Genomic DNA, 19,332 nt, shown 5'->3' with positions numbered 1-19,332 from the left:
AATGCACAGAAAAGAGTGAACTGTGGAATGCGGAAGGATCTTCATGTAAGATATGACTGGGTAAAAGAAAGGTGTGGTATTGAGAAGGGTATGAATGAGAGAGCTGAAGAAAGTGCGGTGAAGTGGTTTGGAAATATGGAGAGAATGAAGCGAGTGGGTGGTTGACAAAGAGGATCTATGTGTCAGAAGTGGAACGGTCGAGAAGGACAGACCAAACTGGATATATATATATATATATATATATATATATATATATATATATATATATATATATATATATATATATATATATACATATATATATATATATATATATATATATATATATATATACATATACATATATATATATATATATATATATATATATATACATATACATATATATATATATATATATATATATATATATATATATAAGAGCAGTGTGGTTTCAGAAGTGGTAGAGGATGTGTGGATCAGGTGCTTGCTGTGAAGAATGTATGTGAGAAATACTTAGAAAAGCAAATGGATTTGTATGTAGCATTTATGGATCTGGAGAAGGCATATGATAGAGTTGTTAGAGATGCTCTGTGGAAGGTATTAAGAATATATGGTGTGGGAGGCAAGTTGTTGGAAGCAGTGAAAAGTTTTTATCGAGGATGTAAGGCATGTGCACGTGTAGGAAGAGAGGAAAGTGATTGGTTCTCAGTGAATGTAGGTTTGCGGCAGGGGTGTGTGATGTCTCCATGGTTGTTTGGTTTGTTTATGGATGGGGTTGTTAGGGAGGTGAATGCAAGAGTTTTGGAAAGAGGGGCAAGTATGCAGTCTGTTGTGGATGAAAGAGCTTGGGAAGTGAGTCAGTTGTTGTTCGCTGATGATACAGCGCTGGTGGCTGATTCATGTGAGAAACTGCAGAAGCTGGTGACTGAGTTTGGTAAAGTGTGTGAAAGAAGAAAGTTGAGAGTAAATGTGAATAAGAGCAAGGTTATTAGGTACAGTAGGGTTGAGGGTCAAGTCAATTGGGAAGTAAGTCTGAATGGAGAAAAACTGGAGGAAGTGAAGTGTTTTAGATATCTGGGAGTGGATTTGGCAGCGGATGGAACCATGGAAGCGGAAGTGAATCATAGGGTAGGGGAGGGAGCGAAAATTCTGGGAGCCTTGAAGAATTTGTGGAAGTCAAGAACATTATCTCGGAAAGCAAAAATGGGTATGTTTGAAGGAATAGTGGTTCCAACAATGTTGTATGGTTGCGAGGCGTGGGCTATGGATAGAGTTGTGCGTAGGAGGGTGGATGTGTTGGAAATGAGATGTTTGAGGACAATATGTGGTGTGAGGTGGTTTGATAGAATAAGTAACAATAGGGTAAGAGAGATGTGAGGTATTAAAAAGAGTGCGGTTGAGAGAGCAGAAGAGGGTGTTTTGAAATGGTTCGGTCACATTGGGAGAATGAGTGAGGAAAAATTGACAAAGAGGATATATGTGTCAGAGGTGGAGGGAACGAGGAGAAGTGGGAGACGAAATTGGAGGTGGAAAGATGGAGTGAAAAAGATCTCGAGTGATCGGGGCCTGAACATGCAGGAGGGTGAAAGGCGTGCAAGGAATAGAGTGAATTGGAACGATGTGGTATACCGGGGTCGACGTGCTGTCAATGGACTGAACCAGGGCATGTGAAGTGTCTGGGGTAAACCATGGAAAATTTTGTGGGGCTCTGGATGTGGAAAGGGAGCTGTGGTTTCGGTGCATTATTACATGACAGCTAGAGACTGAGTGTGAACGAATGTGGCCTTTGTTGTCTTTTCCTAGCCCTACCTCGCAAACATGAGGGGGAGGGGGTTGTTATTTCATGTGTAGCGAGGTGGCGATGGGAATGAATAAAGGCAGACAGTATGAATTATGTACATGTGTATATATGTATATGTCTGTGTGTGTATATATATATATGTATACGTTGAGATGTATAGGTATGTATATTTGCGTGTGTGGACGTGTATGTATATACATGTGTATGTGGGTGGGTTGGGCCATTCTTTCGTCTGTTTCCTTGCGCTACCTCGCTAACGCGGGAGACAGCGACAAAGCAAAATATAAATAAATAAAAATACACCTTACAATATAAAATCGTCATACACATTTTATATATCCGTTTCTTATGCCATTACGGATCTATATAAAAATTTCAGTAACAAAATCGTTCCGTAACTTTGAATTAATCTTAAAAACAAGAACTGATTTATGACAGATTTGTGTTATACATCCCCACCCTCTTCCCTTAAAAAAGAAAACATTTTAAGTAAAACCTGCTTAATGTGAATACTAACAGATTGATGGATCAGGATAAGATAGGGAAGGTCCGGTAGAATGTGGTGATCGTAAGGTGAGGAAAGGCCACCTGCAGGTGAACTGCTGTGGGCACCTAGTCTCGAGAAGTAGGTGTCATACGAGGTGTTAGGTGAGTGTAATAAAGAAAATGGCTTTAAATGGCTGCATCACCTTGAGCTATTACTTGGCCGTTTGTGGAAGGCCTTTAATGATAATTACTCCTGGAATCATTTCGCGAAATTCAATTCTTTTTCCCTAAGATAGAAAGACTACCTAAAGCATCCTGGAGTAAAAGTGGAGCTTCATAAACATTTTATTGTCCAGGTCACGCCTCACAGAATTTAAGCAGCCAGGGTGCGTTTTCTATGCCCACATGTACGAAGCCCTTCTCCTCAACTCTCATCTCCGCCAGGGACTATTGTTTACAAAATCTTGTTAGAAGAAACAAAGTCTTTCTGTACAACAACGCTCATAAACAAAAGTCGAATTCGTAACTGAACAGATTCAAAGTGTTCGGGTCTTCAGAGGGTGTGGAGTCCCTCTCTCGATGGCCCAAGCCAGAGCCGAACGTAGCCTCGCGGACACAACTATACATCAGCTATATGAAAGCAACATGGCAGAAACATTGGAGAATATTACATTGTTTCTCGCTTCCAAATGATGCCTGTCCACCTCCTCCCCTTCCCCTCCTCCATGCTAAGCCCCGTCCCACACTCAGCCCACACCCTTCCCTCCCCAACACCAGGCCCCACACCCTCCACCTCCCCAACACAGGCCCCGTGTTCTGCCTTCTCCAGCACACAACCCCACGCCCTCCCTTCCCCAACACCCAACCCTACCTCCTGTTCTCCCTAACACCAGGCCCGACGCCCTCACCTACCCAACACTAGGCCACACAACCTTCCCTCCCTAACATCCAGCCCTGCGCCCTGCCTTCCATAACATCCAGTCCCGCCCTCCCCACGACACGTCCCCGCTCCCTCTAACACCCAGCCCCACGTCCTCCCCTCTTTGTTTACCAGTCTCTCTCTTTCTGCAATCCATCTTACATAATATGTCCCAATCTACTGGTCGTTTTTCCATGCCCCCAGCTCCAGTTACTGACGAAGATCGTCACCGAGGCCTGGCCATTAATGAAATATAAACGACGACCCACGATACAAACAAGAATGACAGAAGAGAGAAAAATGATCCAGGAGTCTTTGAGGAGGCTGAAGACCTAAATTTTAAATGCTGGCAGATCGTAGGTGTTTCGATAACATGAAATGGTGAAGAATTCTAGTGGACCACATCTGCGCACCTCTGAGCTGCCAACAGCCACACAGAAATCATGAGGTAGTGGCTTGATGAGGAGGATCGTCTGGTATATGAAAGGGCGGAGGTGCACAAATGTTTAGTCAGTTCTCTGGAGAAGAAACCGGAGTAATAGCTACAGAAAAGGGAAAGAGAACCAACACTGTGCCGTGAGGAAAGACGGTCATGTACTGAGGTCTGACTGGGAAAATGGTAAGTTCGGCTTTGCTTTAACGAGGACTGATATGTATGTACGGAGAGACGAAGCTTCCCCCAGATGTGAATGCGGTACTTCATATAATGACGAATTAATCCTTGTCTAACCTGAGCAACTATTCAGAGAGGAACATTTCCTCGGCATGAGAATACGACGCTTAGTTTTCTTTTCAAAGGCAGACTACGCTATTTGTCTGATGTGGGGCTTCGAAAGATGAAAAAGATGTTAATGTAAGACAAAAGTTTATCGTTCCGAATGGCGACTTTGAGGGCTCCAAAGGTAATGTAAAACTGTGAGGAATGGCGGAACGAGAAATGGGGAGGAAATGGGTTCAAATGTGTTAAACGTAACAAGGTTTTTTTTCCATACCACTGGGAAAGTGTGTCCAGATATGGCGTTACAGAAACACTTGTGACGAGATGCAGATCGAGCGAGAGACGATAGCCATAGATTTGAAAGAATTGGAGGTGAATCAACAACGCACGAGTGCATCTGGTTATTAACTGCCGACAGAACATCATTCATAAAATCGGCGAAGAGATGAGGAGACAGAACAGAACCCTATGGGTCACCGCTGCCGGTATGTCGACAGTTACGGACATGGAATAACCAAAGAAGCTGACTACAAGAGAGCAGAGTGAGGGAGATCAGAACCCGATGCCAAACACTCGACTTTCAGGACATTAAAGACAACAACACAGGATTCCCCACCACCTCTCAGGAAGGATAACAATATAAGTCACACATGAAATCATATCTCTGGTGTTCTTCACCTTGAGGGAACCGTAATTTTGATTACAAAGAAAACTGGAAGGTCAAGGTGCTTCATTAACAACCATGGACATTGAAGAAGAAATCAAAGATGCTACAAAAGCAGAGGTCATGGCAATGTGAAGACATCTGGAGGGATTCGAACAGTCTTCCTTCTTTGTGACAGTGTGTGCCAATGTATGCTTTCAAGAAGAAAAACATATCTACATATATATATTTTCAGGCATAAGAAACACAGACGGGAAAGCATGGGCGCAATTTTTAAGGCACATTCCTTCATAACACCAGGACTGCCGCGTCGTGTGTACCAAAGAGAGTGCGTTTTGAACTAAACGAAAAGAGATTACAGAGAGCACAGGATTAGTAAGAGGTGCGTTAGGGGTGAGGGAACGCTGAAGTCATCCAAAGTGGAGTTTCAGTAGAAAAGAGAACCAAAAACAGTTCAATTCCTTTATCATTAGGAGAGAGAGAGTTAGAGTATTGGGAGAACAGAAAATCAAAGTATACGTGGAACAAAAACAGGAAAATATACGTGGAACAAGAAAAGCTGTTACAGATTATTGTGGCCAAAGATCAGAAAGACATATGTGCGACGTAGAAAGGCTTTCATGCTTCCTTTGGACAAAGAAGGACTCCGTCTCTCGGGTAACATATTTTCAATGATTTCTGGCAGAGAGGAAAGCTGAAAGTGAATCGTAGGAAGGGCAGGTTTTCCAGGTCCCTTGTTCCAGTGGCCTTGGTGAACCATGGACTGGAAGAAGAGACGAGCCTTAGAAGAGAGATTACATATACCTCCATCCCTCCTACAACAAACTCTGCTACACACTCACCAGAGACAGAAACATCGCCCGATGATAGATACTATGCTTTCTTGGAAAACACACACACACACACACACACACACACACACACACACATATATATATATATATATATATATATATATATATATATATATATATATATATCTGCGTGAGCTCGTTCACTTAGTGATAACACGGTGCTGTAATTGGAATCAAGAAGGGAAGTGTGTTGAGGAAAGAGATGGTCACTAGAATTGGATCATAGGAACCTTCTAGGGCGAACTTGTGTGAATACGGTGCGAATGAAATGGAAAACAAATCCAGAATGTTGAGAGAGTAGGTCGTGACGGCCTGGAATATACGTTAGTTGGCTGGTGATCGGCTTCAGATCACGAAGAATGGAAAACGTGAGGGCTTCATCATTTGTGTGGACTTCAAACATTTCCTGTGGTACATGTTGAAGTCTCCGGAGTAAAATACCTCAGTCTCAGGATGAGACGATGCCACGGCCTTATGGAGGGATGAGAGGATGTCACGGCCTTAGGGAAGGTATTTAAGATAACAGAAGAACGTTATCAAGTCTGTGGACTGAGGAGCGCAGCAGCAGCAGAAGAGGAGAGAGGAAAGTGAGAGTTGGTTGACAGACATTACACCACACGATGGCTGGGGACTGAAGCTGCACGAGAGGGGAGTGAGGGAGGTGGACGACGTACAGAGTCCCCGTCTGAAGTGGGATCATGAGAGCAGCTTGTCATCACAGTTATGAGGAGAGGGATCACATTCAGCTTCACCAGATGGTAGGGTAGGGCTGAGTGGCGTCCTACATAGGGGAGGTCAGTAGACAGACAGGTGACAGAGGTCAACTAAATCATAATAAAAAGGTTGGGTTGATATCAGAGAAGCCGTGGGTGTTGGGAGAGGCTACTACCCGAGTCTCCTTCCTTCCTTCTAGATAGCGTCCTGTGCTCCTGTCGCTCCTTCTTATCCTCCAAGGTCTCTCCCGTTGTTCTCCTCAAGTCCTTGTCTTCCTCCTCCTCCTTCTAGTCCCCTCCCCCCCTCCGCCGCCACCCACCCCAGGCACGCCACCCTGGGCAATAACAATGAATTTCAGCCAACGATGCGGAGCGAGAGGACCTGCAGCAGATAACTGTATTAATGGTGGCAGGCCGGCCCACGATACACCCCCACCCACCCCCATCTAACAACAACCTCACCCCCTCCCTCAACCACACACACACACACACACACACACACACACACACACAACCACCTCCAATTCCTACTCTTCTTCCTCCTGGTCGAACATATCCTCCTCCTTTCTTTTCTTCTTGCTGTTCATCTTTATTATCATTATTATCATCATTACTATTATTACTATCCACTTCGTTATTGTTCTTGCTCATCTCCATCTCTTTTTTTTTCCTATTATTCTTCATCATCTTCTTTTTCTTCTTTTATTTCTTCTTCATCTTCTACCAGTCTCCTCCTTCCTTTCCTCCACTGCCTGCCATTAACAGAAGCTGTATCGACCGTTTTTCATTTCCGTTAACACTGTTTCTGACGAAAAGCTAACTACCATTCCAACATGTACCTTAAATTCATGATAATTACCATTATTAACCTCCTCTTGAAGCCAAACTCAAGCTAACTACCATCCTCTTCCTCTTTATTAAACCAAACTCAAGCTAACTACCATCCTCTTCCTCTTTATTAAACCAAACTCAAGCTAACTACCATCATCTTCCTCTTTATCAAACCAAACTCAAGCTAACTACCATCCTCTTCCTCTTTATTAAACCAAACTCAAGCTAACTACCATCCTCTCCCTCTTTATTAAACCAAACTCAAGCTAACTAACGCTCTTACCCTCTTTATCAAACCTAAACACAAGCTAACTATTATTCTTCCCCTCTTTATCAAAACCATATTGTTACTATCCTCTCTATCCCTAATTCTATTGTTGTTCCCTCTCTTATTCGAACCATAATTTTCATCCTACCATTCTTATCCTATTTATCAAAACCATATTGCTAATATTCTCTCTATCCTTGAGTCTGCAGCTACTGTTCCTTTTCTCATTCTAATCATAATTTTCACCTTCTTCCCAATACCATAACAAGAAGTCACTCTCCTACCATTCCTACTTCCCCCAACTATACCATTCCTATAAATCCTTGCATCATTCCTCCTTTCTTTTTTGCTTAAATATTCACTTAATCATTCTACCATGCCAGTTCTCCTACCTACCATTATTCCCGTTTTCCTTCCTACTGCTCCTTTATCTCTTACCCTACATCCCACTACTACTCGTCCCTCCCTCCCACTACTGTTCGACCCCCACTACCCACTACTACATGTCCCTCCCTAACGCAGCTATTCGACCCTCCATCTCTATACTACTCGACGATTCATTCCACTACTACTCGACCCTTCACACCATTACTACTCGACCCTTCAAACAGTACTAATCGACCCTCAACCCCAGTCCTCCTCGACCCTTCATACCACTACAATTCGACCCACTACCTAGTACTGCTCGACCCTTCATACCACTAGTACTCGACCCTTTACCCCAGTACTCCTCGACCCTTCATACCACTACTACTCGACCCTTCACACCATTACTACTCGACCCTTCACACCATTACTACTCGACCCTTCACACCATTACTACTCGACCCTTCACACCATTACTACTCGACCCTTCACACCATTACTACTCGACCCTTCACACCATTACTACTCGACCCTTCACACCATTACTACTCGACCCTTCACACCATTACTACTCGACCCTTCACACCATTACTACTCGACCCTTCACACCATTACTACTCGACCCTTCACACCATTACTACTCGACCCTTCACACCATTACTACTCGACCCTTCACACCATTACTACTCGACCCTTCACACCATTACTACTCGACCCTTCACACCATTACTACTCGACCCTTCACACCATTACTACTCGACCCTTCACACCATTACTACTCGACCCTTCACACCATTACTACTCGACCCTTCACACCATTACTACTCGACCCTTCACACCATTACTACTCGACCCTTCACACCATTACTACTCGACCCTTCACACCATTACTACTCGACCCTTCACACCATTACTACTCGACCCTTCACACCATTACTACTCGACCCTTCACACCATTACTACTCGACCCTTCACACCATTACTACTCGACCCTTCACACCATTACTACTCGACCCTTCACACCATTACTACTCGACCCTTCACACCATTACTACTCGACCCTTCACACCATTACTACTCGACCCTTCACACCATTACTACTCGACCCTTCACACCATTACTACTCGACCCTTCACACCATTACTACTCGACCCTTCACACCATTACTACTCGACCCTTCACACCATTACTACTCGACCCTTCACACCATTACTACTCGACCCTTCACACCATTACTACTCGACCCTTCACACCATTACTACTCGACCCTTCACACCATTACTACTCGACCCTTCACACCATTACTACTCGACCCTTCACACCATTACTACTCGACCCTTCACACCATTACTACTCGACCCTTCACACCATTACTACTCGACCCTTCACACCATTACTACTCGACCCTTCACACCATTACTACTCGACCCTTCACACCATTACTACTCGACCCTTCACACCATTACTACTCGACCCTTCACACCATTACTACTCGACCCTTCACACCATTACTACTCGACCCTTCACACCATTACTACTCGACCCTTCACACCATTACTACTCGACCCTTCACACCATTACTACTCGACCCTTCACACCATTACTACTCGACCCTTCACACCATTACTACTCGACCCTTCACACCATTACTACTCGACCCTTCACACCATTACTACTCGACCCTTCACACCATTACTACTCGACCCTTCACACCATTACTACTCGACCCTTCACACCATTACTACTCGACCCTTCACACCATTACTACTCGACCCTTCACACCATTACTACTCGACCCTTCACACCATTACTACTCGACCCTTCACACCATTACTACTCGACCCTTCACACCATTACTACTCGACCCTTCACACCATTACTACTCGACCCTTCACACCATTACTACTCGACCCTTCACACCATTACTACTCGACCCTTCACACCATTACTACTCGACCCTTCACACCATTACTACTCGACCCTTCACACCATTACTACTCGACCCTTCACACCATTACTACTCGACCCTTCACACCATTACTACTCGACCCTTCACACCATTACTACTCGACCCTTCACACCATTACTACTCGACCCTTCACACCATTACTACTCGACCCTTCACACCATTACTACTCGACCCTTCACACCATTACTACTCGACCCTTCACACCATTACTACTCGACCCTTCACACCATTACTACTCGACCCTTCACACCATTACTACTCGACCCTTCACACCATTACTACTCGACCCTTCACACCATTACTACTCGACCCTTCACACCATTACTACTCGACCCTTCACACCATTACTACTCGACCCTTCACACCATTACTACTCGACCCTTCACACCATTACTACTCGACCCTTCACACCATTACTACTCGACCCTTCACACCATTACTACTCGACCCTTCACACCATTACTACTCGACCCTTCACACCATTACTACTCGACCCTTCACACCATTACTACTCGACCCTTCACACCATTACTACTCGACCCTTCACACCATTACTACTCGACCCTTCACACCATTACTACTCGACCCTTCACACCATTACTACTCGACCCTTCACACCATTACTACTCGACCCTTCACACCATTACTACTCGACCCTTCACACCATTACTACTCGACCCTTCACACCATTACTACTCGACCCTTCACACCATTACTACTCGACCCTTCACACCATTACTACTCGACCCTTCACACCATTACTACTCGACCCTTCACCTAGGAAGGACTCTACTACCTCCTGTGGCCGCAGGGGGTTCCTCACAGTAACCATCGAGTATCTCTTCATAAAAAGGTGTTTCAAACTCAAAAACATGTCACCTTCTGGCCACAAACACGATACTTTCTGGCCACAAACACGGTACTTTCTGGCCACAAACACGATACTTTCTGGCCACAAACATGGCACTTTCTAACCACAAACACGATACTTTCTGGCCACAAACACGATACTTTCCGGCCACAAACACGGTACTTTTTTATCACACGCACAATACTTTCTCGCCGTAAACATGACACTTTCTAAAATTGAATATGACACTTCCTAGTCTCAGACGCAGCATCTGTTCACCAACGAGACATACCTGGTGGGCAGCATGATAACGTGCAGTTGGCGAGGTGCTACATCCTCTCTAAATACTCTGCCCATCACCACCCACACTACACAACTACACCTACAAATGCCACACTTTAATGTTCTGTACACACGTGATATCTATTCATCAGATGGTCACAAAACATGGCACTTTTAGTTCATCATACGTGCTACACTTCCTCGCCAAGAACGTGACACAACCGAGTCTAAAATGTAAGTCTGACACCGTCAATGTGGCAGATATGAAAGTTTTTCCCCCACAGGAAGACCTAACGCTTCTAGCACCTAACCTTCTCCAGCCACAATGATAACTGATACGGCAAAACCCAGACATAGATATTCCTGTCTCTCCCCGACATGTGGGTACTAATAATATATTTTCTTGTGATAAAAATGAAGCTAAAGAGAAGTGATTCATAATAATAATAAAATAATAATAATAATAATAATAATAATAAAATAATAATTATAATAATAATAATTATAATAATAATAATTTATAATAATAATAATAATAATAATAATAATAATAATAACATTTTCTCGCATACAAGTACATTATCGCTGTGAGACTCAATTTTGCGTTGCCTCCAGGAATACCATCGTTCGTGTCCGTCAACCAAACATCCTTCAGTGAATTTACTAATAACCTCATCTGTCACGATATACGTTCCTCAAGTCCAGCACTGATCCTTTTCTCTCGAGGTAGATCACATTGTTGGCGGGAGAAGGAATCGAGTATCATGTGACCATATGACTATCCCAGGTCTGGGTACCATTACCTTGACCATCACTGTTCCCTCTCCCGTTACAGATCGAAACTAACAGAGAGAGAGAGAGAGAGAGAGAGAGAGAGAGAGAGAGAGAGAGAAAGGCGGTTCTCCCTCCTGAGTACTAGTCGTCTCCCAGAACATAAAATGAATCGAGTTGATCACAATAACGTGATACTGTTGGGGGAAGGACACCTACAGACAGACCTCACCAGAGGCATAATCACTTACATCAAAGACAGAATGTTGATACTTATAGATAACGTAAGAAGAATGTTGATACTTATAGATAACGTAAGAAGAATGTTGATACTTATAAGTAACGTAAGAAGAATGTTGATACGTATAAGTAACGTAAGAAGAAATTAGTGAAAAGTTAATACCAAACCTGAGACTTCCCCTGTCTGTGTCTGGTCCAGTGTAAATCACGGTCGTCCTTAAATCTCTTGAACACGACGTCACGACCCTCTGAACACGACGTCACGACCCTCTGAACATAAAGGTACGACCCATGACTGTGATGATCTGGCCTTTTACCCTGAACCTCTAAGGGTCAGGTTAAAAGGCTCGATCATCGTTCCCAAAGGTCGTACCGTTGTGTTCATCATGTTACAGCATATGGGAGAATAAGTTCTTCCTGCCCACAGCAACTCTTGCTGGAGATCAGATGGAAATATCAATTCTACAGGAATTAGAATAACGCTTCATGTACGATAACAAATGCCCACTTACTTCCCTGCAGTCACCTTAATTTACCTTCATCTCCCACTGGAAAACTATTACATTACTGTGCAATAACTTCAGCAGATAGCAATGGGACTAGACTTTCTATACTTTTGGAAAAAACAAGATAATTTCGTGGATTTTTCAAAATACTTCAGGAGTTTTCTGCGTCTCGTAAAAGAACAAAAATTATTATATGGTTCGGTGGAATAGAAAATTCCCATAGAAAAAGGTAATTGAAATATAGAAATGATGACGATATGATAATCTATATCTTGGGATTAAACTACGTATAACTTGTCTGCCTCAAGAGTGGTTAGTTAGCTTAGACTTGCTTATGCCCTCATGGGAATTATCTTAGATTATATATATATATATATATATATATATATATATATATATATATATATATATATATATATATATATATATGAATGCCTTCTGGGTATCAGTTAGGAACACTTTTCTATGTCTCATGGGAATTAAGTGAAATGAGACACATCTCTGCGTCACAGACAGTACGTTAACAATAAACTCATCTGTGCCTCATGAACCAGAAGTTTGAGCGAGACTCACTGGTGCCTCACGGGAGTGAAGAAACAAGACTTTTCTGTGGCTCGTATGACTTTAAAGGCCAGTCACACTTATCGTTTGTTAATTGAGAAGAATTTGAATCAAGTGAAAAGCGTGCGTGACGGGGGGCGAGGGTCCACACACACACACACACATGCACACACGCACACACACACACGGATCATTCTGTAACTGATAACATATGGTCCACAAGTCTTGGGCGCGACGTCACATCATCACGTAGTATATCTTCACAATTCTTCATGAGTTACCTCATACATCTTCATAATTCATCATGTATCATTCAAGGTGTATGATACATGGCTGCTGGGGGGGAGGGAGGGAGGGAGGGGGGGGTTTATGTTATCATTTGGTGTTAGAGAAAGAAAGTTACCTCACCTGTGTTGTTCTCTTGGTAAGCTTGAAAAAAAAGAAAGAGAAAGTTCCAATTCTAAAGTTATAAAAATAGAAATTCCTATTATCAGCAAAAAAATAGGATTTTCAAAATAGGATTTCCATAAAAAATAAAAAATCCCAAAAAAATCTATACTGTTGACTCTGGTTTGCATAATGGGATTTACTAGCAGTCAATCAATACTTCATTAGGTAATTAGATCATTCAAATATAATACACATATGGAAACTAGGTTTGTTTTTCTTTTAAATTTTACGTGGTTTAAAATCATGACATGCAGAAGGTGGAGGCAGTCTGGATGCATGCTGAGTGAGGGACGTGTGTAGTTCCCAAGTGACAAGTGTTCCTCCCAGGTAACTTGCAGGTGTCCCCGAGTGACTCACAGATGTTTCAAAGTGACAGGTGTTATTCCCCAGTGATTCACATGAGTTCTTGAGAGACTGACAGATGTTCCAAGTGCTTGACAGGTGTTCCCGAGTGCTAGGTGCTCTTTCCAACTGAATAACAAGTGTTCCCCCAGTGACAGGTGTTGTTCCCAAGTGACTAACAGGTAAAAAAAAAAAAAAGGTGTAACGCGTCTGTTTACATCAATAGTCCCAGGGAAGAGGGGCAAAAGTGTTGTCCCTAGTCCTAGGCCTGTCATCTTTGATAAAGAAAAGTAATAATTTCCTCAGGTACAAGTCGTTGTGCCAATCCTGTGCCCCAGGGTAAGGTAAACACCAGAGTGGCAGTGCACAACACCCGCCTCTCAGGAAAGTCATGCCCTGTTCATTACGGCTCCAGCAACAATGTTTATCCCATTATACATAAGACATTTGTTATGTTTCACACACTCACGGCCAGCAATGATCCCCACCCCGGGACAGGGCCCCGGACGCCCGCCACACCACTAACACACCCATTAAGGTACATTTCATGAGGGTAATTCTCGAGTGCGTGTTGTTGGTACATCCACGAACACGGGTCCCTGTCTGCCCCGGCCCAACAGCTGGCCGCCGCTCACCCTCCCCGACACACTGTAGGAGGTTTTTTGCCGGAGTTGCCATGAAGCTTAACTTTACTGGGTGCGTTAGTGGTGCAGTGGCCACATACACTGTCTGTATCGCTGGTGAAATCACCCGACCGTGGTTGAGGGATATGATGGAATGGCTCACTCGGGGACTAAAACTATGTCTCTCTTACAACCCAGTGCAGGGGTTGTGGCGCACGCTACAACCATCTGCAGGCTCAATCATGAGCAGCATGGGGGTTCAAATCGAAGATCTGTCCTCCTCCCAATTAGAGGTTGAAAAAATAGCCACTAAGGCCCCCAAATGAGTCTCAGCCCACCCCCCTCCCCCCATCTATAGGCTAATCAATAGGTCTGGCTCCAAAACGAACACCTCCCCACCATCTAAATGCTGACTTATGGGCAGTAGGGGTCCGTAAGAACACCCTTCCCCATCTGCACTCCGAACCACACGGGATGGATCGAAGACAAAGGCCTCCTCCCACTCGCTTACCTCTGTCACCAACGTTTGATATATATATATATATATATATATATATATATATATATATATATATATATATATATATATATATATAACCAGGAGGCAGCATCAATGCCAAGTCCATGTGGTGCTTCAATGTACCGTCACCCTAGGTGTGTCATCCTATAGCCATACCCACCAAGGACACGAGAGGCAGGACAGCCGCTATACGCCAGGAGAAAGAGCCTGTAGTGGTGGTGGTGGTAGTAGTAGTAGTAGTAGTAGTGGTAGGAGAAGTAATGGTAGTAGTAGTAGTAGTAGTAGTAGTAGTAGTAGTAGTAGTAGTAGTAGTAGCAGCAGCAGCAGCAGCAGCAGCAGCAGCAGCAGCAGCAGTAGTAGTAGTAGTAGTAGTAGTAGTAGTAGTGGTGGTGGTGGTGGTGGTGGTGGTGAGTCCTGGATGGGTATGAGAGTGAGGTGACCGTGGAGGTGTGGGTCAGACACGTGGGTGTTGATGATACAATTATTGGGGATGTCACCAGAAGATTACCTGGGTGGGAACTAACCCTACCAGACCACCACCAGTCGGTACCTCCCAGTACCACCAGTCGGTACCTCCCAGTACCACCAGTCGGTACCTCCCAGTACCACCAGTCGGTACCTCCCAGTACCACCAGCCAGTAACCCCCAGCACTTAGTAATGGCGGGTTGGCGGGGTTAATTCCCCACTAGGTAACCTCTTGTTGACATCCCCAATAATTGTATCATCAACCCAGTCCCACACGCCCTCGTCTGCGTCTCACGCCCACATCCTTATCCCAAGCCCTCGCCTGCGTCCCACGTCCTCAAGAGGTCCATACCGGGATGAAGAGGAACAACAGGAGCGTCTCCCAAGCACAATGAAGGTAGAATCAAAACGCATCATGATGCACTGTGGTAACTGACAGAGAAACAGTTATATACTGGTGCCGCCGTCCCAACCTATTCGGACGTAATATGGGAACCAACATTTGCCTGAGGCGTATATTGTAGCGATCATGGCCAGGGGATACAACGCGGACATTCACTCCAAATGGTGGGCAATATTTGGGCTGGAGCTTCGAAGTGGCAGCAGGTGGAACAGATGCGGGTGTCGATGGCTACTGCTGCGTCCTCCGCCTTACCCGTGGTCGGGTGATATTTCCTCAATTTTTGCCTGGCCTGATGGGGCCCCAGGGAATAGGGAAGACCATCCTGGGATGTACAGGTCATTTAGCTCGTCACAGACGCAAAGATTTACTGAATTACCGGCTGTGGTGAGTGGGCGGCGTAACACAGTGCTATAACGTTAAGACAGATGGGTCCAGCCAGCGGCACTAGACCTACACAGGCCTGGTCGTATGACCGGAGGAGGAGGAGGAGGAGGTATACACCAACAGTGGGTGTACAACTGGCAACGCTGGCGGGCTCGTGACCCAGCCTGGGGGAAAGGGCTAAGGGTGAGAGTAGGGCGGGGACACCAGGACAGAATGACTCAAGTCTAACCCAACTTCCAGATCACTGCGTCTCCAGGTCGGCCAGGAAGACCATCAACACCCATGCAAGGTCCAGCCCACAGTCATCGCCAGACCGAGATATGCAAAAGAACTTCGAATACCTGACGATCTTCTTAAAGGAATATCCCCTCAGTATATGCATGGCGATATTCTAAAGGAAAGTATCTCTATTTCATATCTATCGATAGTCTGGATGAATATATAGCTGGTATATACCTAGCGATATTCTACAAGAAAATACGTCTGGTAATACTTAAGAGTCAGTTTTTAAAGAATAATATATATATATATATATATATATATATATATATATATATATATATATATATATATATATATATATATATATCAAAATGTCTAAAGTAACTTAGTTTCAAGTCAGTAATGGATGGTGTGAAGTTCACCTGTACAAATATATATGTGATCCCTGCTGGATATATGAGGATATATGACGTGAATATCTAATGTGTGATATATCTCATACATCAATATGTAGAACGATACACATAACTTCACCACTCTCTCATCTTGCTTACATCCCACCCTAACCAAGCCATTCCCAGACTGAGCAAGGTTAGCAATTCAGCGATGCTCCCTGAGAACGCTCAGAAGTAAGGGCAGGAACTAACTTGAGTACATGTGACAAGACTTTAACTCCTCAAGAATGCCATGAGAGTACAGCTGTATCCTGTAGCGCTACATACAGCTGTACTGCACTACTGACTGTGGTCTCGACGTTCACTTATGATGGTCTGGAAAGGATGGACGCCTCTAGAACGAGAACTTCTAACATGACACTGTACTGAATTTCGTCCATGCCTGATGTTCCAACGTTGATGAAGGGGACTTGTGGCTGCGACTTAACCACATGCCAGCAGAGTCCAGAAAAGTTATATATATATATATATATATATATATATATATATATATATATATATAGGTCAGAAGCTTGCGACATTCGGTTTCACGTCTCTAATTCCATTTGGGAGTAGCTACCCCTCACAGACCTGGCCTCACTGCCTCTTAAACACCCGGGTATAACCGTAGCCAGGCAGTCTAGTCAGCTTATTCACCACTAGACAACAAGTGTACCACCATCCCGGTACCTGAAGTCTTGGCGATGCGACTCGAAACTCAAGCCGCCCTAAGGGCGTCTCCGTCGGTAGATGTCCTTACGTGACTCCTGACATTTCATCTTCATGGCAGGTTTCACAGTGGTGCCTCATCTCCGACGACCAACTTCGGCAGGAATCGCATGGGGCATCACCTCCGCCCGTCACGAGCAGCAGCTGTGACAACAAGGGACTTACGGCCACTCTCGCGGCACTCCTGCATCCCTAGCGCCTCTTAAGGAGCCTCCTGCAACGCAAGCACTTACCGGCAGTCACCCCACTCTCCAAGAGCCGCGATATGGGCCACACCCACCTCCTCCTACAAGAGTTCCACGTGGACTGAGCAGCCTGGCACTTCCCCCATGTGCTCCTGCTTCATATGACGCCGCCTATCATCACCAGCATCACAGGACCTCTGCCAAGCCTGCCTCGTGTTATTCGACCTACCTCACTCTACCTATCCTTCACCACAATCCTGCACCTACAGTAGCTCAGTGCCCTCTTGTCGCCTGACATGGTATATCCTTTCCCTTAAAGTATTATTGTTGTTGTTTTACGCGTTTCCGTGTTTTCTCTCAGATATGCCACAACAATAAACCCAACTACTGATTACTAAATCATGCACAATATACGAGAGATGTATTGTACAGTGTGCTACGTCACGATAATGTTATAAATATTGTGTTACTTGGTTGTACCGCTCGGTATCCGCCATGACACATGTGGTTATTTGGTATCTACAACCCAGGAGGGTAATTCTGGCCAGGATATTTGCACTACCTTACTACCCTGCGGATGCCTTGCTGGCTGAGGATAACGAGCTGTTTCTCTAATCAGTCTTGGTAGAGAAGCCACGAGGGTGTGAGGAACCAGGCAGTGACGAGAGAAGAGTCACTGAGGCCGTGGCGAGGGCACCGGCATTTCTCCTGACGAGAGTCGGGCAGCTGGGTGAGGCAGGGCTGGTGTTGTCTCTGTGGATGGTCAGGTACAGGACGATGTACATACGTGGGGAGGACCTGAAGTGGCTGGTTCTGGAGGGGCTCCGACTGGAAGGACGTGTGAGTCGAGAGGGTTGTGGGAGGAAGGCAATCATGACTCACGGTGGCTGGTGACACAGGAGGAGGAGGGTAGATGGAGGAGAACCTGGCCTCTCCTGTGTCCGCTCCTGCCTCACCTTACGATGTTGGCCTCTGAGGTGCCAGGTGTAAACTGTGTATCGTCACTCACTGATGCGTCCTCGACTGGTGTGTTACACGATCGTCTTTTGTCGTTTTTGTTCTGATGTAAATATATTCCACACAGTTGTTTAGATTTTCCTTCAGTGGTGGTCAGTACACCTGCCAATGGACGGGGAATAAGGAGAGTTCTACACTTCCCTCATATATATATATATATATATATATATATATATATATATATATATATATATATATATATATATATATATTGCAGTAGGTGTAGCGCTTGGTTGACACACACACGTCTAACAACCTGTATCCCCCCCCCCCTCCCCCAGCAGACTAAGAAACAATCGGCTGTGTAATACGGCGGCCCATTAGACCGTCCAGCAGCAATATCCCATGATACAGGGGCCGGCCCGCTAGCCTCCCGTACCACCATTACGGCAATTAGTGTCAATTTGGGTCGTTTGGGGTCATTTAGGTGGTTAGGCGAGACATGTGCTGGAGGAGGAGGAGGGAGGGAGGGAGGGGGAGTGGATGGTGGAGGGGGGAAATGGGTAGTTGATACAGAACCAGTTGGTAGTATAATGGTCGGGGGAAGAGTAGGGGGGTGGGGGGTTTACTAGGGCTTAGTGTACAAAGGAGGTCGAACGAGGCGGTAGTCACTGTGGTCTCAGGCTGCTACAGACGCCTTCATACATATCGTACAATATGCCTAACCAATCCACCCACCACGCACCCTATACCCAGGCTCCCATACCCACCCACCACAGAGGGCTCAATTTTCACACACACAATCCAGCATCTTCCAGGCCTCAGTGAGGTACACA

At 44.8% G+C, this 19,332-nt stretch overlaps 1 protein-coding gene across 16 annotated transcripts in view; it reads right to left on the bottom strand.

Annotated features, from left to right (window-relative positions):
• Positions 1-19,332, bottom strand: part of LOC139749872 (CUGBP Elav-like family member 4) — a 1,199,110-nt gene that overhangs the window by 460,713 nt on the left and 719,065 nt on the right. For 12 of the 16 annotated variants that reach the window (XM_071664229.1, XM_071664237.1, XM_071664228.1 and 9 more), the window contains exon 3: positions 13,190-13,210. The exons of the other annotated variants lie outside the window; for them this stretch is intronic. In XM_071664229.1, coding sequence (XP_071520330.1) covers positions 13,190-13,210 — 21 coding nt within the window. The remainder of the gene's footprint in view (positions 1-13,189; positions 13,211-19,332) is intronic. 16 annotated transcript variants of the gene reach the window in all.

This window comes from Panulirus ornatus, chromosome 8, assembly GCF_036320965.1.
Source record: "Panulirus ornatus isolate Po-2019 chromosome 8, ASM3632096v1, whole genome shotgun sequence".
Lineage (NCBI taxonomy): Eukaryota > Metazoa > Arthropoda > Malacostraca > Decapoda > Palinuridae > Panulirus > Panulirus ornatus.
Note: the sequence above shows the minus strand (reverse complement) of the source record. Positions and strands in the feature narration are given on the sequence as shown.